This window comes from Chenopodium album, chromosome 22 (genome assembly GCF_948465745.1).
Source record: "Chenopodium album chromosome 22, dcCheAlbu1.1, whole genome shotgun sequence".
Taxonomy (NCBI): domain Eukaryota; kingdom Viridiplantae; phylum Streptophyta; class Magnoliopsida; order Caryophyllales; family Amaranthaceae; genus Chenopodium; species Chenopodium album.
In genome coordinates this window covers 38,695,890-38,722,475 of record NC_137855.1, presented here as the reverse complement: position 1 = coordinate 38,722,475, position 26,586 = coordinate 38,695,890, and the positions used below count along the sequence as shown (strand labels likewise).

The window sequence follows — 26,586 nt, the reverse complement described above, 5'->3', positions numbered from 1 at the left end:
TACATGGTAGCAATAATTCTACCATGTAATAAATATGAAGTAATCGAGATAATGTAATAATATGAAGTAATATTATGAAGATAATGTAATGATATGAAGTAATCGAGAAGGAAAATATTATTCTTCAATCATTTAATATATGGAATTATGAATTGAAAAGTATAGAATGAACTTAGAGTTCCCGGCACAATATCGCAAAACAAGTACAAATCGAGCGGATTATGGAAGCTATTGCTCCCATACTATAGAACGTACGTAATTTGGTATCTAGGGTTTGTAGTATGCATGTAAACTACAAAAGTGTGTGCTCAATGATATCCACCACCAACACCACCTCCAGCACCAGCACCTCCACCATATCCACCTCCAAGGCCACCACCGCCTCCGGCTCCTCCACCACCACCAAGCCCTCCACCACCACCAGATCCTCCACCTAGTCCACCACCAGCTCCAGCTCCACCTCCACCTCCTGCTCCATATCCGGCTCCACCGCCTGCTCCTCCACCAGCACCACCACCAAATCCTTTACCGCCACCAGCTCCTCCACCTAGTCCACCACCAGCACCAGCTCCACCTCCTGCTCCATACCCGGCTCCACCACCTGCACCTCCACCAGCTCCTCCACCTAGTCCACCGCCAGCTCCACCTCCTGCTCCTCCACCAGCACCACCACCAAACCCTTTACCACCACCAGCTCCTCCACCTAGTCCACCACCAGCACCAGCTCCACCGCCATACCCGGCACCTCCACCTGCACCACCACCACCACCTAATCCTCCACCACCACCAAGTCCTCCACCGCCTCCACCTCCAAGACCACCACCTGCTCCTCCTCCAGCTCCAGCACCACCTCCGTATCCTGCACCTCCTCCGGCACCTGCACCACCTCCAAGACCACCACCAGCTCCGCCACCATATCCACCACCTCCACCTAGGCCTCCACCGTGGCCAAAGAGTTTCTCATCCTCGAATTCATTCGAGGTGCTCACTAGCATCCTAGCACTAGTAGTGCATACTAGGACACCAAGGACTAAAAAAACGAAAACTTTGGTACAAGCCATCTTTGTAGTAATAATTATTATTTGATTATATGAGTATTGATGAGAAATTGAAGCCAAAGTAAGAAGATTATATATAGCAATGCCTTGATCAAGTGATCATGTACAAGTTGATTGTATTACAGAAAGATTGGAACGGTTGAGAGAGTTTATAATTAATGTATTACTAACTGCATGTGCTCGTCAAGAAACCGTGTTGGAACACTTTAATTGCCTTCAACTGCCTAGGTTGAAAATATAACCTGGAAAGCTGGCTAGCGTTGTGTTCAATTATCACTTCATACTAATATTATGTTCGAATGTTAGAGTTTTTAGACTATACTTTAATGGAATATTAATTATTATTAGTATTATTATTCTATTTTTCCACCAGCTTTAATTTCAATTAACCTTGAATGTCCTTCCTTGGCCATTGCTTTAATACTACTTTGGTAAATATGATGATGAGCAGTACGCCAGTACGTTTATTTGCTACAACTTGTGGGTGAATGCCTAAATGGTTAAGCACTAGGACTCTAGCTAGGTACAATAGTATCACTGTTATAATTATATTGTACAATGATCTTTGTCTATTAGATGCACTCTCAAGCATAATGCATTGCTAGCTAGCACCCGAATTAAAATGATACGTGCATGATTGAGTTTGAGGAAAGTGTACGTGTAATTCGTACCATTTTTTATTTTAAATAGACGCTCACTTATGCTGTGCAAGTATTAGGCTAGTAATATAAGTATGGTCATGTTCTTTAGAACTGTTTTGCTCTACTGAAATATGCTTTCCTCTGTTGAAGTCTACTCTGCTGAGTCATACTCTATTTCGTTGACTCGAATCTGCTTTGTTCTACTGAAATCTACTCTGCTCTGCTCTGTCAGAAGCTTAAAATTAAGAATAGTGTAGCATCATATTGTGTTAACCCTATGCTCTTTTGGGCTTAGCAAACCTTGACAAAATGTCTACAGTAAATATATAGCATATGTATACTCACCATCACTATATAAGTCTCATGTTTTAATAAAAAAAATTTTAAAAAAAATCATTATATTTTTCTATAAAATGATGAAAAAAGAAAATGCATTATACACATTGTCACATTGTACCAGTATATTGTATATACAAGTGTTAGTTGTAAAATTGTTATGTGCGATTCTTTTTTTTTTTTTTTTATTTTTTTTTTTATGTGCGATTCTAATTAATCCGTAATTGTAAGTATATCTTCACACTTTTAGTCAAAAAGAAAAAGAAAAAAAAACTATCTTCACACCTATTAATTTTGCGGCATCTATCATTCTAAAATTATCTACAATTAATCAATCATTTTATTAATTATAATTGTAAAATAAACAATTCTAGATTTATTACCTTTTAATTATGTTTGTCAACTTAATTAATAAGCAATAATGTTGCTTTAACATAAACAAATAACGATTATGATAACAAGATTATACTTGCTACGAAATTATTGTAAATTTTTTAAAATAATATTAGATTGAGTGTCTTGTTACCTCATCATATTCGAATTGATTGAACTGAATCTATTAAATCACGCGTTTATAGATTAGCCAGTGGATCCCGTATCTCAAACTCACAAGTAAAAGTTACGAGTCATTTTCGTAATAATAAGCAATTGCTTGGATGAAAAGGGATGAGATCATTTGTCACATTAAATAATTGAAAGAGACTTAAACTTTGACTAAGAGACTGCATAATTAAGTTGTGTGCAATCTGTACAGTACATTATCGATCAAAAGTCAAAAGTGAGGTTGAGAGGATTTTAGATGCAACTTCATGCACTATTACTATTGCATGTGTATTTGTTTAATTATCAAGAATCATCTTGGAAGTTCAGAACGTACAATTCAATGAGTATTAATGTACTATGACTTTATGTTTAACTGTCTTCGTTGAAAATAAATAAAAATCTTGGTTAGCTTTCGCATTATGCCACGAATTAAAAGTTTGAAAAACTTGATCTATTCAATTTAGGTACAATTGAATTAGATGAACGGAGGAAGAGTTACGTCTATGATTAATCCCAATTAGAAATGAGCAACTTTTTCAAGAGATCGATTATAACATACTAATGCTATCGTTATTATTAAACTAACCTAGATTATTAAGCCTTGAATGCTATAGAAGTAATAGAACTATGAACTATGAATTGAAGCCTAAAGAAATGTAAATTACAATATTGTTGATTGTTCGAGCGATGTCCTTTATCTGATGTCCCTTGCTAGTTGCTTATATACAGATCTTAGATGGCAGTTATGCATTGTAGTTGCTATCCACGCTCTTGTGATGGTTTTTGCTAGCATATTTTTTGGCACTTACAGAGTTTTTGAAAATATGAATTGTGTGTTTGGCATTTTCCCGGTAGTCTTCTTTAGTTTGTATATTGCGTCATTCTCAATTCTCATATATTTTGGGCTTTATTGACTTTAAAGTCCGTTGTTGAGTGGGCTTGGACCCCTAAAGTCAACGAAAAATTAGAAAGGGTTAGAATGTTTTCTCACTTTTGAGTTGCCTAAAACGCATATATGCTAGCTTATTGAGCCTTTTTGGAAAAATAAAAAAGAAGTGTTCATTATATTCAAATCAATGTTTTTTACAAAAATCAAAAGAAAATGAGTTTATCTAGTATATAAGAAACACGAAGAGATTGTATAAGTTTAATTGTTAGAAGGGATTGTATAAGTTTAATTGTTAGAACTTAGAAGGGATTGTATAGTGACGGGGAAATGCGCAAGTTGTAGTGTCGAAAGCTTGTAAGTTGTAACAGTTGAGAGGCTAAAGAGAGTGATTAAATGTTGTGTGTTATATTCATCAAACAACCGTGTTGGATCAACTTTAATATCTTTAAGCTAAGGCTTCAACTTCAACTGCGACCCAAGTAGGAAAAAAAAAATGGAATGTTGATTGCTGGCTAACATGCTAAGTTCATATTCGATAAATTAAAAGCTTTAGCACTAGCATCAGCATTTACTCAGTCGGTTAGGGGTTACTCGATCAGTCAGGGACTGCTGGTCAGTGTTTTGGTCTGTGTCAATCGACCACACGGTGTGAGTGCGACACTGTTGTCAGCCACGCACATAGAAAACACACTGTTTTCTTTTTGTTTGTTTGATTGAAATATAAATTTATTTATACAACTTCCTCATTCCTTTTTTTTTTAAAAAAGAATTTTTTACATGTTTCATTTAAGTTTTTTCTCTCTCTCTCTCTTTTTTTTTTATAAGAATTTTAGGTTTCTCTTTTATTCTTTTTGTTTAGAAGATTTACTTGTATATTACAATTATTACTCCGTACTTTATATATCCATAAAATTATATTTGTGGCCTTATTAATTTATATTCATTAATTCGGATTTTTTTTTAAATAAAACTTGAAGTCAAGCCTCATATTTATTTCTTTTATCCGTAACTTCTTTCTCCTGTCCACTACCAATTTGCAGTTTCAAAAGATGGACATTAATGGTCTAATCGGTGAGATGTACTGTAGTATCTACTTTTATTCAAATAATCAATTAAAGTATAAAAAGTGGAATCTTGTATACTTTAATTTTGCTTTTATAACCGTACATAATACTAAATGCAAAGAATAAAAAGGAATAGGGGAGTACAAAGTTGAAAAGTTACGCACTAGCTATATCGGTGAAAATAAAACTTAGCTACCCATAAACTGTGCACATTGACCTAGTGGAAGTTTGGAGATGTTGAGGTCAACTTTTTAAGCTAGGGTAGGTTCTCATCTTAAGTTGATTTAAATTAGATATGCCGATATGCAAACAACATCCATTTGTATAACTCCTTATACTAGCACAAGTATTTCTTTTGGCTGTTTGCACTTTTTCGTTTCTTTTACTTGTATAAATTTGTAAATTTCCAATTGCAGAATACATTAAGATGTACGAAGTATATAGACAATATTGTGTATGAGTGTATGAGTATATAGACAAATTAAAATTCTTGGATATTAAACGGTTGATGAACCAACTAAACTTATTGTAATAGGGAGTATTAAGTTGTGTTCAATTAATTAGAAGAATATACTATATATATAGACAGCGTCATGTGCTTATATTCAGATAACGAGGATTCATAGAAATAGAACTACCTAATTGGCTAATTGCATGGGATTATATAGATTACATTCAATTCAAATGTAACAATAAATGGAAGATTATATTGATGAACATACACTTTTCAAGTGTATCACTACAAAGCTAAAGCAAAGCACCAATCAGGAACACTTAAAGAACTTGTTCACAGTTACATTACATGCAATTCATTCTTACGTAGATAACGACATATGACATGATGAATAAGTAAATTATTAGTACGAGTACTTAGTAATAAGAGTAGTATTGTATGTAGGGGTGATTTTAAATTTTGGTGGAATGTGTTCAAGGGAATCCATGTCCAAGTCCTCCACCAGCACCGGCACCTCCACCAAATCCAGCTCCGGCACCACCGCCAAGCCCGCTACCGAGCCCACCACCTCCACCACCTCCAAACCCTCCACCACCGCCTGCTCCTCCACCCAATCCACCACCAGATCCAGCTCCTCCTCCAGCTCCAAACCCAGCACCACCACCAGAACCACCTCCTAGCCCACCTCCACCACCTCCACCAAATCCCCCACCACCTCCACCTCCAAGTCCACCACCAGCTCCTCCACCGGCACCAGCACCGCCTCCAAATCCAGAACCACCTCCAAGACCGGCACCCCCACCAAGTCCACCTCCGCCTCCACCACCAAATCCTCCACCACCTCCACCTCCTAAGCCTCCACCGTGATGCCCGAAAAGAAACTTCTCATCATCATAGGAGTGAGGGGTAGCTAGCTTCCTAGCACTAGTAGTGTAAACGAGTGCACCAAGTAACAAACATAGGAAAACCTTGGAACAAGTCATCTTTTGTATTACGGTTTTATTTTTCTAAATAGAATGTTTAGATGACTTGGAATGAGAAGTGGAGAGCTGCTCAAGGGGTTTATATAGCGATGGATTTGACTAAAGAAACTACGCAAGTTGTGTTGCAAAAAGGTTGGAACGGTTGAGAGAGTGCTCAATAATTAATGTACATGTTCATCTAATAACCGTGTTAGGTCAACTTTAATGCTTTCATCTACTTTATTTGATATAAAAACTTGATGAAAAAAGCTAGCAAATTTAATCTTTGGACCATACATTTTTGGTTTGTTGATCTTCCACACTTTTCTTTCACCTTTCATAATCATTATTCCTTGCATGTCAATTTCATTAATATTTGTCTCATATGATGTCCGAGTTCCAAGTTATGTTCTCATGACAGTTACAACTTACAAGCTTCCTCCGCTTGCTAATGTAATGGTTAATTCACTTGGATTTTGAATAAGTACGTACGTCTTTTACCATTGATATATGTAATAACGTATAGTTGAGAATCTTGAAATTTATGAAAAACTAAAATTACACTAAAATGAATCTACCCGTTCTAATTTTTTTTCTAATATATTTTCTCTATTTTTATTTATGTAACACACAACTTTGTCAGTCACTCTAAGGGAGATATTGGATCAGGTAATTAGACAAATTAATAATTGACAAAAACTTTCTATTGTGAAGAAGAAAGTGATAAGTTACTACAATTTAAATTTTCTAACATAATTATATATTCATCGTCCATTTATCTAGTTTTATCACTTCCTCAAATAGCGTACGAAATAAGTACTCTATTGCAAGAAAAATAGGGAATTGTACCAATTTATGAGGTAGAGGAGTTAATTCTATAACCACCAATTGGTTTTAGTATGTATGCAACCTTTTTTTTTTTTTTTTTTAGTTTGTCTATCGACTAAAACTCTCCTTTTCCTTATTTGGGTTGTTTAGGGCTATTACATACCTCCATTACATATTATATTCAACTTTTGAATTTTTTAATATTTAACAAAATAATACCCTAAAAATTTTAAATAATATATAAGGGAGGCAGTATTATTTTTAAGCTTTAACACACACAAAGAAATGAGAGATTAATTTGTGTGGATGGGAGAACCGGAGAAACCATGGCGTGGAGAAAGCACTAGCACGTACTCTTTCTTTAAAAAGAATATTTGGTCTTTGAGTACAAAAAATAACTTTATGGGTATATGAAGGATGAAGATGGCTATTGAAAATGAGAGAGTAAAAACATACTTCCTCTGTTTTTTTATTACTTGACCTCTTTTATCACGCTTGCCAATGCAAAACTTTAACGATCAATAACTTTAATTTTTCATAAGTAAAAATTAGAAAAATTATATATTATGATAGTACTTATTGAGATGGATTCAAAAATGTCCTACATGAATATATTTTTCCTTACATATTGTTCATAAAATATGGTCAAAGGAGGGGTGGTGAATAGTGTAAAAGTCAAAGCGGGTCAAGTAAAAAAGAACGGAGGAAGTATAAACCTAGCATCAAAGTAGTTGCTTTCGGCTGAAATGTCAATTATTTGATGGCTTTTGATTTCATTCAATATTTTTGCCTTGTTTGGTGAAAAGTTAGGGTCTATTCACTTCAGCTTAATTTCAGTTCAGTTCAGCTCTAATCAGTTTAATTAGTTTAGTTTTGCTTCTAATTTTCTTCTCTCATAATATATTTATTTCTGCTCTATTTAGTTCAGTTCAGTTTAGCTTCAGTTTAGCTCAGTTCAGTAAATGTATATAGGCCGGTTAGGCCCTATATAATTGTAGTAATTGATTTTAACTAGATAATTGTATCATTTGATTTAACAAATTAACTGTATAAAAGTATTTGGTAAATACGAGTAATTGGTTATTTAAAATTGTTTGAGTATACGAAATAACCAATAAGTTATGTTGGGGTAGGTGTTATGTAATTGAGATAGGGTTTTAAATTAAATGGGGGGTATAACTGTATATGTGTAATTTTTCTTTAAAATATTGAATAACCTGATCAAAAAGCTCATAAAAAGAGCTTTTTGTAAGAGCTTATTTAGTAGAGTGGAATAAGTTCTTTGAATTAGTCGTGGATGCCAAAACACTCCAAATTAGCTTACTTAATTTAGTAGTCGATAAGCTAATAATGTAGGTCGGTCTTTAATTTTGCCCCATTAATAAGCTATCATCCAAACACAACCAAAATATTATACTACCTCCATTTCATATATTATTTGCAACAATTTGATACATTGATATGTTAGACTTATACTTCCTCTGTTTTTTTTACTTGACCTGTTTCTTTTATCACGCTTGCCAATGCAAAACTTTAACGATCAATAACTTTAATTCTACATAAGTAAATATTATAAAAGTTATAAATTATGATAGTACTAATTGAGATGAATTCAAAAATATCCTACATGAATATATTTTTTCTTACATATTATTCACAAAATACGGTCAAAGAAGGGGTGGTGAATAGTGTAAAAGTCAAAGCGGGTCAAGTAAAAAAGAATGGAGGAAGTATGCTATAAAACAGTAAAAATTATCTCAATGAATTGCAAACCAAATGACAGTAGCCGCATCGTGGATAACCACTGACCTATAAAAGTCAATTTCGCACTACCTCCCAATGCTGTAGACGCAAAGCGGTCGCCCTCTGGGATAAGCACGGTGTCGGAGTTTGTGTGCACTCACAACCCGACTGGAACTCTTAATATTTGCGCATAAATTAAATCAAATAATAGTGTTTAGAATTTTTTTTTTTTTTTTTTTTTTGACAAAGTGTTTAGAATATTTTAGAGAGAAGAAAGTTCGTTGTTGTGATTGTGTATTATGGTTGTTGAAAGCACGACTATTTTTAAGGAAAAAGCAAGCAACTGTTACCACACTAAAGTGTCTAGGTTCGTTCAGCCAAGCAACCAGATACGTTACACCAAAACGGCAAGAAATAAATCTGGTAATTAATTAGCCGGAATAAAAGGGCTAATTAAACTCTTAACAGTCAAAATATCATTGAGAAAAATTTTGTTACCAAAGTAAGAGAAAGAGATAAAAATTTATTTCTCCAAAAAGATATATATAGAGGGCCCACAGTCCACCCACACATCGCGTTCCCCTAGACCTCGAGGCCCGACCCTACGAGCGCGGGGTATATTCAACAACCCACTTCTCCCACTAAGTAGCTAGGACTAAGATACCACAATACTTAAACAAGGGAGAGCATTTTTTTTTCTTTGAATGTGGGACATTTACCTTACTTTTATATCCCTCTTTTCTTTTTTTTTCATCAAGAAATTTCCAACATATTAAACAACAATATAATACGCATGCATATATAATTACATTTGATGAAGGAATTTAACATATTGATAAACAACGTTATACTTAATATAATTTCAATAATAAGATGATATATATTATGAATTAATGGTCACTTAATAATTATAAATAAAATATAAATCATCATTAGTAGTTTTAAGACCTACAAATATATAAATGAACATTGTTTGAAAAAATTTTAAATATGATATAAAACTAAAACATTAATAAGATATTTATTGAGAGTTATACGACTTATATCATTTATTTTATACATATAAAATTTGGAAGTTAAATCTTGTGTGTGGCTAGTCATATGATAGTAAGACCACGTTTGCTTATATGAGTAATATTGTTCATTCATATGAGTAATTAAACCATTTATTTGTGTAAGGGTAACTTTACTTTTTCCATACGTGTAACCCCAATTCACTATACAAGTAACATTAGTTCTTTACAGAAAAGTAATCTCATCATTACTTGTTCATTTGTTGTTATTTGTTTTAAGTTTTTAATTATTATACAAATAAGTGCACTTGTTTATATAAGTAACCTCATTTTTCTATTGTATCTTGTAATTATCTCTCGATAAGCTCATTTGCTCATCGTTGTAAACCTTATTATACAATTAATCATCTTATGTTTATTGTATGTAAAGTGATCACATCATATCATCTAGCTGGCCACATATAAGAATTTGTGAATTTAAAATAAACTCTAAAATAACTATTTTATTAAAAAAAATAAAAATAAATAAAAATAAAAATAAAATAAAAAACTTTTGTGAATTTCGCTTACTAATGCTTATTTCACGTCTAAATGGTATGAAATTTATTACTATTGAACACTTTTTAAGTGTATCACTACAAAGATAAAGCAACCCACCAATTAGGAACACTTTAAACATCTGTTGACTGTTACATTACATGCTCTTTGCTCTTACGTACGAAGCCATGCATGACATACATAATTAAAAAGTAAATTATTAGTACAAAACCTACTTAGTATTACTTGGCTTGTGATTTAATTTTGGTGTAGTGTGTTCAAGGATATTCATGTCCAAGTCCTCCACCAGCACCTCCACCAAATCCAGCTCCGGCACCACCACCAAGCCCACTGCCGAGACCACTACCTCCACCACCTCCAAACCCTCCACCACCTCCAGCTCCTCCACCTAGTCCACCACCAGCTCCTACTCCTCCACCTAATCCACCACCACCACCAGCTCTAGCTCCCCCTCCAGCTCCAAACCCAGCACCGCCACCAACACCCCCCCCTCCGCCAAATCCACCCCCAAGTCCACCACCAGCTCCTCCACCAACACCAACACCAGCACCACCACCATATCCAAAACCACCTCCTAGACAACCACCGCCTCCACCTCCACCACCGAAGCTAAAGCCTTCACCGTTGTGCCCAAAAAAAAACTTCTCATCATTATAAGTGTGAGAGGTAGCTAGCTTCCTAGCACTAGTAGTATAAACTAGTGCACCAAGAAACAAACATAGGAAAACCTTAGAACAAGTCATCTTTGTGTTAATTAGGGTTTCTTTATCTAAGTATAGAATCTTAAAATGACTTGGAATGAGAAATGGAAAGCTGCTTCAGGGGATTATATAGTGAAGGATTTGACTATAGGGATTACGTACGCAATTTTTGTTGCCAAAAGATTGGAATGGTTGTAGTGCTCAATAATTAATTTACATGTTCATCTAATAATAATAACCGTGTTAGTTTTACTTTAATGCTTTCAGCTACTTTGTTTGACATAAAAACTTGATGAAAAAGCTAACGAATTTAATCTTTGGACCATACTTTTTTGGTATGTTAATTTTTCTTCCGCACTTTTCTTTCACCTTTAATAATCATAATTTTGCAAGTCCATTTCAATTAAAGATATTATTGCCTCATATGATACCCGAGTTCTAAGCTATTTTCTCATCGCCGATAGCTCATTCTGCTTAAATTCCTAGTTTTTACCTCACTTTATTTAATTTTCTTTTGCACAGTTTCTACATACATCTTTTACCATTGATATATTAACCAGGTGAATTTTTATTTTATTTTATTTTATTTTTAAAGCTTAGTAAATAGTAGTTGAGTTGAGTATTTTCAAATAGAGGTTGTACATATAAACTTTTTTTCTTTTTGATAAATGAAAAGCAAACAATTAAATGCAAGAAATGAGAGATTATTATGTGTGGTTGAGAGAAACCATGGAATGGAATAAGCACATGCATTGTTTCTGTAAAAAGAATAATTCGTCTTTGTGTACAAAATATAACTTTATAGGTATAGTATATATGAAGGATGAAGTGGATATTGAAATTGAAAGAGTAATAAGATAATGATAAAGTATATAAATCAATAATGAGTTTCAACTATCAATTTAAAATTTGGGTTGAATTGATCCTTTAACATGACATATATAAGAGCCAGTGTGAGGAAAAGATAACGGGTTCATGCATTAAATAACTTATATCTAAATCTATCCTGCGCTTCAATCATTAGTTTAAACTTTTAATTAAGTTGGTTCTCTAACGGATAAACCTAACATCCAGGCAAGTAGTTCCTTGCTTTTTTGCTGAAATGTCAATTATTACTTATATAATTGGTATTTGATTTGAGACGCCCAAAAGAAAACTTATTGTAGTTTATTAATTCCATTATAGGGCGTAAAGTGTACTGTAATTGGTGCTTAATTGGATGAAGGCATAAGTATGGCGTGACAGTTTTTGTGTCACGCTAAATTTACAAAACAAATATAAGCGGCATTTTCAAAAGAACATGCCTATATATGTCAATATTAATTTCCTTTCATTAAATATAAATCACCTCCCTCTCGACAATAATACTTGTCACTTGAACCAACTAATTTTGTTTGGCATTTTTTTTTTTAACAAAAAACCAAAAACGATAAACAAGAAAAAGGAGTTTTTACTTTTCTGTTATCAGTTTTCAAAATCATCATGATTTTAACAAATTTAACTAATTTTTAATTCATTAAATGACAAAAATCATATGAATTTGAAAAACAAAAAAAGAAAATTATAGCTATGCAAGCTATTAGCTTAGCTTAAAGAACATTAATACAAGTAACTAGTCACACGTAAGTTGTTTAATTATATATATCAACCTCTTTGTATATATATATTTTTTGTCTTTTAAATGTTCCGTTTTTTGTATAAGCAACAATATAATTAACGTCTTATTAAGATAGAGTACTTTATTTCCCTAAAAAACCAAAAAAGATAGAGTACTTTATATAGCCCCAACCCCCCCCCCCCCTACCGTTCTTTATCATTCTACTTAGGATCTGTTCACATTTACTTAATTTCAGTTCAGTTCAGTTCAGTTCAACTCTAATCAGTTCAGTTCAGCTCTTAATTTCCCTCTCTCATAAAATATTAATTTCAGCTCAATTCAGTTCAGTTCAGCTCCAATCAGTTCAGTTCAGTTCAATTCAGCTCCAATCAGTTCAGTTCAGTTCAGTTCAGCTCAATTCAGTAAATGTGAACAGGCCTTTACTTTCCGTGTTAGGCTGTTCTTAGGGGGGGTTTTTTTTCTCACTTTACTTTATTCTGTTTATGGCATACGTTTTACCATTTAACTTAATTTATTTAGGCTTATTTATGTTAAGATTAAATTTAGTAAATATATATCGTTAAAATATATGTATGGTTTATCTTTTAGGAAAATTGTTTCCTATCTTATGAGCGTAGATTTTGTATATATACTCAACCTATTGATGAATAATAACTGGCCATACAAAGCCATTCTATAATTATCTCTTTCCTCCTAATTTGTCAGTAGTACATACATAACACTATTCTTAATTTTTTTTTATTATTATTTTTTTTAACAACACTATACTTAATTTTTGAATTATTATTATTCTTTATACAATAATTGCTGATGAAACAAAGAATGTAGTCTTATTCCATTTGTTGCAATGACAACTAAGGTCATGGTACAACTTTGAGCAACCACAACTAAAATTGGAATCTAATTAACTGAAATAGCTAGTGTACTAATTTAATATTCATATTTTACAAGAACAATGGTTTCTATAGTGGGGATTCAATAATTGTGATTATGATTAATTGCTATAGTTTTAATTTGAGTTTCCTCCTACTTTGGCCGACTTTGATGGCGCTAGGTAGAACATAAATCAGACATAGTACACTTATTCAATGCCATAAATGGTAAATTCAACTTCTTCATAAATATTAAGAAGGCATAAAATTGATGAGAATTGAATTTGATAGGTGAAATAGTTTTACCAAATACTACGAGTAGTACTTGTATTTTTATAGGTCCACTAGCTGAATAATGTGGTTTCTACTTTTCTAGGCTTATTAAGCCGGTAGTTTAGAACTTTATTGCTCATATTATTGCTATTCCTTCTAATGAGAATAAAAATTGTATAGGTCTATTTTCTAATTTAACCATCAATTTATGCGAAGGGGAACTTATATTCCTAGTTTTTATCAAACATTTAAACATAAATATGATCAAAAGTAGGACGGTGAATAAACAATTTACAGTTTTTTTGTTTTTAATTGGTGCTCAAAGAGCCACAATCCTGAAACCAAGAGGGAAACACTAACCGTATGAGCTATCCTTTGCTCTCACATTTAAAATATTATGTGAATATATGCGTCTTTTTTTAAAATATATATATATATATATATATATATATATATATATATATAGGAAGGCTCATGTAAGAACCCTTCTCTATATAAGAACCCAATCTTATATAAGAACCAATCTCAGCCCTTTATTAGTTTTGATCTAACCATCTAAAATAATCTTTTAGTAATGGCATTTCTGTAATTTTGAGAATTTCGTATTTAGAACATAGAAAAAAAAATTTAGAACATAGAAAAAAAATTTAGAACATAAGTAGAAAAAATTTAGAACATAAGCAGAAAATTTTAGAACATAAGAAAAATAATTTAAAAAATAGCAAAAATTTAGAACATAAACAACCAAAAAAGTTAGAACATAAGAAAAATAATTTAGAACATAAGTTGAAAAAAAATAATCGTAGCATAGGTAAAAATTAATAACATAATCTGAAAAAAAAATAATTTAGAACATAGAAAATATTTAGAACATAAGCGGAAAAAATAATTTAGAACATAGGAACAAATTTAGAATATTATCTAAAAACAATTTAGAACATTAAAAATAATTTGGAACATAAGTATAAAAAATTTAGAATATAGGAAAAACTTTAGAACATAAGTTGAAAAAATAATTTAGAACATAGAAAAAAAAAATTAGAACATAAGCTGAAAAAAATAATTTAGAACATAGGAACAAATTTAGAACATAATCTAAAAAACAATTTAGAACATTGGAAAAATTTTGGAACATAAGTAAGAAAATTTTTTGAATATAGGAAAAACTTTAGAACATAAGTTGAAAAAAATTTAGAACATAGGAAAAAGTTTAGAACATAATTAGGGTTCTTACATAAGAAAGGGTTCTTATATAAGGTGGGGTTCTTACCGGATCCCTCCCCTATATATATATATATATATATATATATATATATATATATATATATATATATATATATATATATATATATATAATAAATGTATAATTAAATTTTGTTTCTTTTTTTCGAAATATAAATTCCTAAATTCCAAATGTATATTATACGAGTAGTTAAATAAAATATAGTCAAACATAATTAAACGAATGACTCCTAAGTCAAAACACTACAATAAAAGGAGGAGGTGCAAAGCATTCAATTAATGAATTTGAATTTTTTATTATGGGCTGTTTCAAAAAAAAAAAAATTTATTATGGGCCTAGTCTAGTAACATCTCATTATTGACCCAATCCTTTCACCTCTTATTACTTGGTTGGAAAGTAATCATAAGAGGGCCCAATTGTCGACATAACATTATTGGGCTTATTAATTTAGTCTGCCCTTGTTGTTGACTTTATTTACTCTGATAAAATTATCTAATTCCTAAAAACATTATCCACAAATATATCACAAAAAGTAAACAATACAGTTGAGGTCGTTATTCTTCCTCTATGAGTTGCATTCATTGTTCATCTCCACCCTTTCATTTGCAAAAACAAAGGCTTAATGCTAAAATACCTATCAATTTATGGGGGAATTTTTCAACAAAAAGGCATTGCAATGTTAATATTTTAAAAGTTAATGTTTTTTCTATGAATAATTTTGAGGCTTTTCCTCCTTCTCTTACCCTTGCTGTTGCTAAACCTGCTGATACTGAAGTTTTGTTGAAAACAAGGTATGGTTTTATTTCATATTTTTTTGCGTATTTGTAATCGAGGAAATATTTGGTGAGCCATGGTTGTATACTTGTATTATGGCTCGTTTGGTTGGGAATAATAAATTTCTAAGTTCAAAAAATAATCTTATGGGTATAAAAAAGGGAGTGATAACGAAGTTTTATACTAATCACATTTGGCATGAAAAGTTTGATAAATTACACGCGATTATATTACTATTAATCTTGTTTATCACCACCTATTATTCAATAATTGAGCATGATTGGGTTAATTGATAATGAAAGTGAGTTGTTTGTGATATGTGATTTCATGTTACTACTCCTACTCCCTCTGTTTCATAGTATAAGGTACTTGAGGTTTGTAGTAACTAATTTGAGTACAAACTTATTATTTGGTAGCATACCTATGAATCTGGCTTTCGGGTTTTAATGTTGCTCATTCAATTTTGCAGTGCAGTGCTGATATTTTTCTACTTGTTAGCCAATTTTGTTGTGCCACAATTTATCACCAAAAGTTTCGAGGACAATGCTAATGAAAACGAGAAGCCTAGCAGCTCGGACTCTGTGGATGAGGCAAAACCGAGCTCAACAAGGAAGCGTGGTTTTGACAGCACCAAACCGAAATAAGCATATCCTTTTACATACTCTCATCTATAAGCAATAGCATATTAGCATGTACGTTTCGCTTTTACTCATTCAGAAGTTAAGACTTAAGACTTGTATGGCAGTGACAGTAGTTACAGTACAGTAAGAGTAATTCAGAATAAGTGCAAGAACAAAAAGATTGCTGCTCATTCTTGAATACCAAAATTATTTTCCATTTCTATAGTGTTCTGTACGACTGTACCTGAACACAAAAAATAATTACAATATTGTCCATTGAATTTTGGATGGACTGATAACTATATCTAATTTACAATTTGATTATAATTTATATAAGCAAATATTCAAACAACTGTCCAATCATTTTCATCTGAACCAGATGAGTTGTTGACTGGGGGTTGTGTGTTTTCGGGTTTGGGAGGCTTCTTTGAAAACAATGTCGATCTACTATCAAAAAAATTCGAAAATGGCTGGCGGGCTGGAGCCTCTTCCGCACTATTATTCTCGTCTGAGGATGATTTTTTTGACCTGTTTTTACGGCCAAAGATTTGGCTTAACTTCTTAAACCGGGGTTTTGGTTCCTCTGGGGCGGCATTTGTATCTTCGGACTGTTTCACAGCTTTCATGACATCGTCTGGCCGAAGAAAGATTGCTTCAACTGTTTCGTAAACCTGCACAAGGAGAGAACATATAGATTATTAGCTTATGTCAAGAGTAGTAAAGCACAAATGGGATAATGCAGTTATATGAACCTTTATGATACATATACTCTTCAAGTAAAAACTCTAGTGAAATAGTATGTCACATACTTGCATGGTAAGGATTTAAAAACATGCATAGAAAACGACACTTGAAAATATTTAATTAAAATTTTAGGGTGAAAATAGAACCTAATCAACTATGCCTATTGAATAGAGATGAAAGTACTATAACTACACAGCGTGACAGCATTTGAGGAAAGTACAGAACCAGCAATTGGGTATAAATGACAAGTTCAAGACTAGTATAATACTTTGTATTCACTTCACTGGAAGATTTACCTGGCAAATATCGTCAATTTTTTCCATCCAAGCATCACCTTGAAATGAAGCAACTACAAATTCTTTACATTCAGAGAACAGTTTTGCTACATTTTCATCTGTTGAAAGCTTAGCCTCAGCAAGCACAAATCCTAAACCAAGCTGAAACCAAAGAAAAACACAGGTGAAATATCGTCAACAACTAAGTGAATGGAGATGAATAGAACATAATGTAGTTATAGAACTTACCAATGACCGAAATAACTGGCCAAATAGCTCAGATGGAGTAATGTTCTCCAATACACTCAGCACACCTTCCCTGCAGAATGCCCACATTTTCTAATAAGTATTAGGAAAAGTCATAAGCAGCATCTGGTATATTATTCTTCAAACTTACACTGCCAAATCCTCGTCAAATAACGGTGCTTGTCTAACTGCAGGCACAGACTTGGCAGCTTCCCAAAGTTCAAGCCATAAATTACCTATAAAAAACAAGGGATCAAAAAGGCTTTTCTAAAAAACTGCTTTTTGACAGCTACCAAACAACTCCTAGCATTAATTCTTCCAGATTACAGTGCCAAAATACAAGCTGAATACTCTTCCCCCAGCCGCCCAAAAGAAACCAAACAATTGCCAAAACTGGGTGTCATCTCGACTCTCAGACATTACACAGATTAAATATAATGGTAATGAAGAGAAAACAGCATTGCATTGCGGCCTCTAGCGGAAAACTCTAAAACAAAAGGATTAACAGCTCCAACCACTAACAACTCCATAAAGTGCAACTAGCCAGATAGGGTTGCATCGAACAGCCATACAGTGATCTCCAAAGAAAACTATAGTAGGTGACCTTATCACCCGAAACTTCATGTACTACGGATAATATTTTCTTTTTTTACAGACATTCTAAAATAAATGCTAAGCAGCCAAAGACCTGTTGGTTAGACAGCCGAAGTCCATACATCTAGGATCTGATGCAGGGGTGCTTCACTCCCATGACACAAGTAAAAAGCACAACATACTGGGGAAAGAACAAGTAACTATTACTGAAAATATGGTGGCGAATTAACAGATCGTAGCTAATTCATTATGGGCCAACATGGTTATTATGTGGTAAGAAGCATTCACTCCCTCAGTCCAGTGATACTAGTTCATTGAATGATCTTATTTCATTGTCCTTTGGGATAATGTGCATTTAGTTATTTACCCATATTTGACAAGTTTATATTTTTAATTATACAAACACATTTAATTTCTGTCCACAGTGCTAACAAAAGATAACATAATATGTCCAGGTGACAAGCTCACCTTCTTTCTGCATACGTCTACTTAATCGGCCTCTGGAAGACGTTGAATCACCTCCACATGTACTTGCATCAGAGTCATTGCCAGACTCATTTTCTGTCCAATCAGGAGGAGAGTGCCACCTTACAAAGTCCTCAAGAATACATCCAGGATTTGCAGCCTGACAAAGATTTAGTAGCAGAATTTAGCAGCAGTTATAAATAGACACTATAAACCCTGACAAATAAGAAAAATAGAGGATATGTCGTCTTTTTCTCAAGCAGTGGACACACCTTGAAAGCTTGCATATCAGACAAAAGCTGGGAACAACCAGCACCAACACTGCAAATCAGCAATAAACAAGCTGTCATTAAACTCATACAACACCAACCAAATCATATTTTAACAGTTACAGATATAGATCAAATAGATGATGTCATATTGCCCAAGGCCCCAATATAAATAAATAAATAAATAAAAAAAGAATTAAAAAAAAAAATTAAAAAAAAAATACTATGATCCAAACTAGCTTACTGCCATATCTGTGATGACTGAATCCCAATGATGGTTTCATGTTAAGGTGACCCAATCAAGTTTTCATCCCATTAAATAAGGTGAATTGCAACGGTGCTTAAGTATTGTGACCTAAGATGCTCATAAACACCATCACAATTTATAAACAATAGATAGACTAATCCTAGTTTTATCAACTAGAATAATGGGATTTCAGAAACCCTGAATAAAGGTATACACATAGGTGGGAGACTTTAATGAATCATAGTAATACACATGAAGAAGGCTTGGCAAAGTTCCTGTTTCATGGAGGACCTAAATTCTGAGCCAGGCTTCACCGCTTCAGTAGAGCATGACAACTTTGCATGAATTGCTAATGTAGATTTTAGTTTTATATTTTATTTATATTTTTTACCTAATTTTGCAACAATGGCATTTACAATTTTCCTATGCAAAAAATTAGAACATGGTCTTCAAGCTTGACAGCAAGATAGAGATGACAATTTCACAATATCAACTGCAAAATGTTAGTAATGCTAACCTCCCTGTTCGGAGAACAAACTCTTCAGCTTCTCGGGCAAGATCCTCCGTTAGCAATGGTCCTTCCTGCAGAAACACATAATAACTCAGCAACAGAAACAAGAAGGAAACAGCATATACACAGTATATTGAACAAACCTGCGTCAACGGAGCATACACAGGTTCTCCTGTTTCCAACAATGTCAAATTTTCAGCCTGATGACTGACTCCCAACCGTACAATAAGATCCCCAGTGTTTGTTTTGGCATACAAAAAGGAACCTGAAGTTATTCTTTCGACTGAGGAAGGCACTCCATCAGCATCACAACCAGCTTCATTGATTAATGACTCCAATGAGTCAGTAGCAATAGCACGACGTTTTTTTCTAGAAAGACAACAATTCATAAGTTGCATTTGCTGATAGAGCAGACATAAGCTTAAATCTGGTACTTCATTCAGAGGAATTCCAGGTATATATAGCTCTTCCATCCAAAGTCTTCTGAGCTGCAAATTTAGAAAATTATGTTTATAAATTTAACAAGGTCTTAATTTATCTTAAGATGCAATAGGGAGCACAGCATTGTAGTTTGAATCTAATCAAAAAAATAGTAAGACACAAAGAGAATCAGGAAAATGCATATAGGCAATTTAGCTACAAGTGAATACAGACACTAAACAAAGGAAACAATTTATTTAATGCATTAGAACTTAGTGATGGACACAAGGTTTTGAAAAACATTATTCAAAGAAGTTTTCAAAACAATATAACACTTTCTGCTGTATACAGTAAATCACCACGGGACTCTTATAAAATACTTTAAATTATGTGCATGACTTACTTCACTGACAATCCTGCACCAAAATAATGCCATTTTCCGCAATGTCTTAAAGCTTCCCATGACTTCAGAGACTTTAACAATCAAGCTTTGTGGCGGTGCACCATGGATATCTCTTGGTAATGCCATTGTGTTAGGCAGAGTTTCAACCAAAAAGCCAACTTTCCTACCAGGAGAAAGTCCCTCTGCGAACATCTTGTAGATATTACAATGGAAGTGAAGATCACTAATGTATAATTCACCAATTTTTAGTTTAAAAATTATTCTATGTTATATGTTTGACCACATAAGCAGCTATGTACTGACCAGCATCGAGTATAGTTTGAATTAAAGCCCAAGCTTCATCATCGCTGAACTCAGAAGTAAATTTTTCTTCCTTCCCACGGAGCATCGACTTCACTGCAGAGATGCCCATACTTGCCCTTTCTCGAACTGGGGAAGAACTTGCAGATGATGTGAGAAAATCTTTCACTGACCTATAGTTCTTTTCTGATCTGTCAAGTACCAAAACTGTGTTAGATAACAGAAATGACTATTGAGTATTGATAATAACTTGTTTCAACAAGATTCAAAAAAAAGTGTAGGATAGCTGCAGGATGAGATGGATTTGTTGAACTACCAGAAAACACAGAGAGCTTATTAACAAGAACCTTAACCGTAAAAGGGTACTTAGTTTATCCACCAGTATTAATAAAAAATTAACTGACTATAAAACAAGCAATATATGTTAATTTCACCTGATGTACAGGCATGAGTTTGCTTATTTACATTTTAGTACACTGATAAGGCTAATAAAACAAATACGAAATGAAGTTATTCATAGGTTGAAAGTAGTGAATAGTGAGCTTACTCAATGGCAACAGCCAGTTGCTTCAACACAAGTGAAGGTGGGATTATATCTCTATTGCCATCATAACTATCTGATGATGTCTCCAACCCCTAAACACATCAGTAAATTCTCCATACATAAGTTAAATCAGAATTATAAAATCGAATCAATCATAGTCAGGGTAAAAGAGACTGGAATGATAACCTAATAGATATGCAAAGTTGGTTGAACTATACTACCTTCCTCATTACCTCTCCTTAGTCTTCTCCCATATGACATCCCAAAGGAAGAGTGAAAAATTATATGAAGTTAATTGATTCAAGTAACTATATGTGTTTGCAGACCCACAATTCAACAGATTCTTACTTTCTTCCTTTAAATGAAAAAATTATAAGCCATGGGTGTCAATACAGTACTCATATTACTCCGATATTGTCCATGATCAGTACTAGTCATTTTTTCCGTTTTAGGTCATTATTTTGGCTTTTGCCGGTCTCATATAATGAGATCTTTAGGAATTATCTTTCTGTAATCTGTGGCATCAATGTAGCAATAAACAGAGTAAAAGGTTGTTTTCTAAGTTCAGGATTGCCATTACAAATGCAGAGAAAGTAGCATGAAAGTATGAAACTAAAACTCAATTTTACTCATAAGATTGAATCAGGTATAAAGTAGAAGTGCAAGAAGAAAACTTGTCATAGAATGCAATATTTAACATATAGGTAAAGTATTTCACCTTTGCTTCCAATGCAATTTTTTCATTATACAAGTAAATATTTTCATCAAAAATTGGAAAGGACATCTTTGTATTTTCTATGTTCTCTGTGTCTTCAGTTCCCTTTCTACCTCTTCTGATATTCCTTAGTCTCTCATGCCAATCCTGTTTTGTCCCTATACTAGGTGGCTTCCACCGGGATTGCTTTGGCTCGTTGAAACCCTATAGAGACAGTGATCAGAACATAAAATTTTTCCAGAGCAGAAGTGGTTTCATATATAGCACAGAACGTTATTAAACTATATACAAGTAATAAATTATGTAGTAGAAGATAGCACAGATTAAGGTAGCAAATTGGAATGCATGCTATGGAAAGAATTTTGTCAATCATTGCATCCTCTTCAAAATTCACGAACACACAACTTCTCGTGAAATTATAGCATTCAGCCAAACAAAGTCTTCAGTTTCAATTATGCTCTTAAACAAGCTTTCGGAAGCTGAACTTTACACCTTTATAACTATGTTAACGAGATGAGTGCAACTCTATCAGCAAGTAAACACTAGTCCTATCCTGAAAGCATAATTCAAGTATGCTAGAGCAAAAATGGCCGGTAATTTTCAAAGAAGTCTGTATTACACCCATTTCCTCCAATAATGCAGCAGACCAATAGCAAAGAAAAAAGTACATATAAAGTGTAACAAAACCAATGTCCTTCCAATCAAAGTTCATCCTAAAATTGCTCAAATATACTCATACGAAATACCACATTACGTCGATTTATACTGTTATAACAGTTCAATCCTCCGCGCAACAGCCAAGAAACTATCGCCTCATTTCGAGATTGGATCACATCAAGCACAACAAACTGCTGACTTTGATCAAGCAGTTTAGAGCTTTGATTCAAACTACTCAATTCTTACACCACATTGTCTTGGTAATCCAAATTCAATCTAATTAAACACAAATGCCTCACATTTACAGCCACCAACTCCAAAACAAAACTCGAAAATTTCAACAACAATTCAGATAAAAAAATAACACATTCAACCAAAATGCAAATTGATAACATTCAACACCAATAACCACAATCAATCAAAATTCAAAAACTCCAAAATCCAATTATCAATCAAAATTCAAAAAATCCAATTTTCAATCAAAATTAAGAAATGACAAATAAAAAAGACTAACCTTTTTTTCAACTTCAGAAGATGACAAAACTTCTTCAATTTGACAACCTGAACTCTTCTTACTCAACTGCTCATCTGAATCTAAAAACAACCAAAATTCAAAAAAAAATCAAACCTTTTTTTTTTTTTTTTGATAAAGTTTACTTTTCTTTTTTTTTTTTAAACAACCCAATTAAAAATAAAATCCAGCTAAATTGTTGCTGTAAATACAAGGAGAAAATATAGAGGACGAAAATGGAGGTTATAAAAATGGTGGGTAAAAAACAAAGAAAAAAGGGGAAACCTTTAAGATCGGATTTCAAATCAATGAGAACTCTCTCCGCTTTTGCAGCAGCGGAATGAAAGGCAGTCCTTGCCTTTGAAACAAGCGATCCTCCCTCCATTTTTGTTCTTGTTTTTTTCTCTCTCTTCAATTTTCAATTTCCGATGATTTCTCCGATTTTTTCGCCCATTTTTGTGTTCATTTTTATAGTTGGAAAAAAATTTGATGACAAGAGCAAACGAGGAAGGAAGAAGATGGGTTACAGTACAATGGTCAGAGAAAGGGAAATAAATGTATTTTTAATTTAATTTTTGGTTTCTTTCTTCTTTGGATTTGATTTACTTGTAGTTTTCTTTTGCGTTGAGAGAGTCGCTATTGATAATAAGGTACAGTAGATTGGATTCATTCTCGATTTTGAAAATTACGGAACATTATTGCATGATTAAACTTCAATTTATCTTCTTGATAATTGAAATATGTGAATTAAGAATTAAGTTGTAGTAGCATATCTTTGGATAAAACCGCTAATTATCTAATGAACATTGAACAATATTAAGCTTGGTCTAGTGGTAAAGTTTGTATCTTGTAATTATGATGGTATCAAACCCCACTGGGGCAGTTTGGGATTGGGATTCTCTTAGCCTTTTCCCACAACCCCAGTACTGTAGGGCCTATTCTCTTCGGCTTAATTTCAATTCATTTTAGCTTTGCTTGTTTCAGTTCATTTCAGCTTAGTTTCCAATTTCCTTCTCCCATAAACAATTCATTTCAGCTCTATTCATTTCAGTTTAGTTCAGTTTCAATCAGTTCAGTTCAGCTTAGTTCAGTAAATCAGAACAAGCCTTACATTGAACGGTTTTTTTGTAAGTTTTTCCCTTGATTCACATTCTAAGTTTTGTATTTTTTTTACAAATGAGCCATAAGGGTCATACAAGTAAAAATAAAAAGGGTTAGTTGAGGGATTGAACTTGTGAGTTGTGACTTATCGTATACAAAACCTTGGTACTGTAAGGTCTGTATGTAATACCCCTCATGATTACTTTAAAAGGATTTGATATACTACTCATATTAATAAGCTAAGATGCATCTATTTTTTAGGGAATTCATGTGCTAAGATACTCCACAGTTTAGCGTGTTTGGCTGGGAGTACGTAGTCTTGGGATGGGTGACCTCCTGGAAAAAATTTTCGGGGTACGCATGAGTGAGGACAAAATACGCCGGAAGAACTTGTGTTGGTTTGTGTGCGCATTTCGTGACAATAGGCCCCTACCTAATTTGTTTGGGGTCGGGGTATTACACTGTAACTCTTAAGGCATAGGAGTTATTCTCTAGTCTTGAACATCTTTAATACTTCGTATGTACCTTTTAGGTTTTTAAGACTTAACAATCTTAGCTATTTATATTGGGTTTTTTTTTTCTTTGTACCAATGAACCACAAGGACGATACTTACATACCTATGTAACTGTGTAAGAAATATCCGCTAGGTAATTGAAAAAGAGTGAAAAGTTTAGTTTGTTTAATTAGTCAGCTTTAGCTATAACTACCTTGTTTATTATTTAAACGAATAATAATGGCATTGGTTGAATAATTGGGATTAAAGTGTTAAAAGGTTTAGGGGGGATCGCAATTAAAAAGTGATGACTGATGATGAGTGTGATTTGTTGCCTTGTTAATTGGTGTGACCGTGTGAGTGTTGAGTTAAAGACTAAACACAAATTAACGCGGAGCACCGTTATACAAAGCCTGTCAATTATCTGTCTAATTGTCTAAATTGCAAGAGTTGCAATTATATTTGGTTATACGAATGCTATTATGCTCACTTCAAATAGCATCTATGATCATCAGTGAAATCTCATGGCATCAAGCTTATCTTATAACTTATAAGTGATATGAAGTACAGAATATATTTATTCAACTAGACCAAGCTTGCTTTGTACTCAGTTATTAGCAAATGTTTCTCAGCTATATGGTATTACACTATCATACAGTGTGGTATTTAATTGCACCAAAAAAAACAAAAAAATAAAAATAAAATATAGTGTGGTATAGTGTGGTATTTAAAATATAGTAACTATACTATGGGCATGTTTGACAAATTATACTCCCTCTGTCCGATAATACATGACACAGTCAATCTTGCACACATGTTAATGCACTAATTTGATTTTATTTTTAATATTAATAAAATTATACGGAGTATAAAAAAATTATACTCCCTCCGTTACTTTTTACTCGCAACTTTTACCATATTTAGCCGTTACACATTACTTGCAACAATTTTTTTCTTTCCTTTTATGGTAGGTTTTTTGTATGATTTTACAAAATTACTCTTACTTTTTTTTTAAACACCCTAATTAAACTACTAATTTTATCTCCATTAACTTAAACTTTACATTAATTAACTTAACCATTTCCACCAAAATCATTCCCTCCCAATTAAATGGGGGTTGTTATTTGTCGCTCCCATTTTACCGGGTAACGCTCCCCTTTTTTCTTGAAATTCCAATTTTACCCCTAATATATAAATACGGTTTTTCCTTCCCGACCAACATTTCTAACTTCTTTACTTCTCTCTCTAACTCTCTTACTCTCAAACTCTCAAACTCTCTAAAACAATTTTTTGAAAAAAAAAAAAATTCCAAAATTGTTCTTCAATTTTTAAAAAAACAACAATCATCATAAACACAAAAGAAAATGGGTGATTCGAGGCGGATTAGGCTGAGATTCGGAGGGAGGACCTTCGGCGGCGCTGGTGGCAGGGGCGTAGGCGGCGGCGGCGGTGATGGTGGAGACGAGGTATTTGTTTTTTTTTTTATTTTCGGATCCAGGAACTTCCGCCCAAAAATTCCGGAAGTTCCATGGAGGATCCGCCTGGAATTTCCGGATCCTCCATGGAACATCCGGAAATTCTGGGCGGAAGTGTGACATCCGCCCAGAATTTCCGGATGTTCCATGGAGGATCCGGAAATTCCAGGCGGATCCTCCATGGAACTTCCGGAATATTTGGGCGGAAGTTCCTTTTGTTTTTTTTTTTTTTTTTTTGGCTCGTTATTATTATTATTATTATTATTATTATTATTATTATTATTATTATTGTTATTATTGTTATTATCATTATTATCATTATTATTATTATTATAATTATTATTAGTGTTATTATTTTTAAAAATATGATTAGTATTATTATTAAACTAATTTGATATTAGGGTTTTCATGGTTATTGTTGTTGT

General features: G+C 33.2%; 4 protein-coding genes and 1 long non-coding RNA gene across 5 annotated transcripts; 1 reads left to right on the top strand and 4 right to left on the bottom strand.

The window, feature by feature from the left end:
• Positions 1-94: 94 nt before the first annotated feature.
• LOC145605858 (uncharacterized) lies at positions 95-1,150 on the bottom strand. The gene has a single exon (XM_081661923.1). The coding sequence runs from the start codon at positions 1,059-1,061 to the stop codon at positions 309-311; it is 753 nt and encodes a 250-aa protein (XP_081518049.1). The 5' UTR covers positions 1,062-1,150; the 3' UTR covers positions 95-308.
• A 4,060-nt stretch (positions 1,151-5,210) lies between these two features.
• LOC145605878 (uncharacterized) lies at positions 5,211-6,004 on the bottom strand. Its single transcript, XM_081661945.1, has one exon. The coding sequence runs from the start codon at positions 5,966-5,968 to the stop codon at positions 5,459-5,461; it is 510 nt and encodes a 169-aa protein (XP_081518071.1). The 5' UTR covers positions 5,969-6,004; the 3' UTR covers positions 5,211-5,458.
• A 3,763-nt stretch (positions 6,005-9,767) lies between these two features.
• Positions 9,768-10,899, bottom strand: LOC145606144 (uncharacterized). The gene has a single exon (XM_081662199.1). The coding sequence runs from the start codon at positions 10,830-10,832 to the stop codon at positions 10,347-10,349; it is 486 nt and encodes a 161-aa protein (XP_081518325.1). The 5' UTR covers positions 10,833-10,899; the 3' UTR covers positions 9,768-10,346.
• A 4,390-nt stretch (positions 10,900-15,289) lies between these two features.
• Positions 15,290-16,492, top strand: LOC145605603 (uncharacterized). Its single transcript, XR_014105115.1, has 2 exons — positions 15,290-15,587; positions 16,040-16,492. It is a non-coding gene; the product is annotated as an uncharacterized LOC145605603 (long non-coding RNA).
• LOC145605602 (uncharacterized) lies at positions 16,390-23,747 on the bottom strand. Its single transcript, XM_081661675.1, has 14 exons — positions 23,377-23,747; positions 23,095-23,174; positions 21,927-22,127; positions 21,212-21,300; positions 20,668-20,855; positions 20,365-20,546; positions 19,685-20,029; positions 19,548-19,612; positions 18,787-18,835; positions 18,518-18,674; positions 17,607-17,691; positions 17,459-17,528; positions 17,231-17,371; positions 16,390-16,861 (listed from the first exon to the last, which is right to left on the bottom strand). The coding sequence occupies exons 1-14, from the start codon at positions 23,474-23,476 to the stop codon at positions 16,535-16,537; spliced, it is 2,079 nt and encodes a 692-aa protein (XP_081517801.1). The 5' UTR covers positions 23,477-23,747; the 3' UTR covers positions 16,390-16,534.
• Between the last annotated feature and the right edge of the window lie 2,839 nt (positions 23,748-26,586).

What these genes read in the sequence shown, in the direction of transcription:
- LOC145605858 (XM_081661923.1), bottom strand. Translation starts at nt 1,061, where the DNA reads ATGGCTTGTACCAAAGTTTTCGTTTTTTTAGTCCTTGGTGTCCTAGTA.
- LOC145605602 (XM_081661675.1), bottom strand. Translation starts at nt 23,476, where the DNA reads ATGGAGGGAGGATCGCTTGTTTCAAAGGCAAGGACTGCCTTTCATTCC. An exon ending in TCAAACTATACTCGATGCTG is followed by an intron (nt 20,547 to 20,667) that starts GTCAGTACATAG and finishes AGATGTTCGCAG; the next exon opens with AGGGACTTTCTCCTGGTAGG. An exon ending in GGTGCAGGATTGTCAGTGAA is followed by an intron (nt 20,030 to 20,364) that starts GTAAGTCATGCA and finishes CTAAATTTGCAG; the next exon opens with CTCAGAAGACTTTGGATGGA.
- LOC145605878 (XM_081661945.1), bottom strand. Translation starts at nt 5,968, where the DNA reads ATGACTTGTTCCAAGGTTTTCCTATGTTTGTTACTTGGTGCACTCGTT.
- LOC145606144 (XM_081662199.1), bottom strand. Translation starts at nt 10,832, where the DNA reads ATGACTTGTTCTAAGGTTTTCCTATGTTTGTTTCTTGGTGCACTAGTT.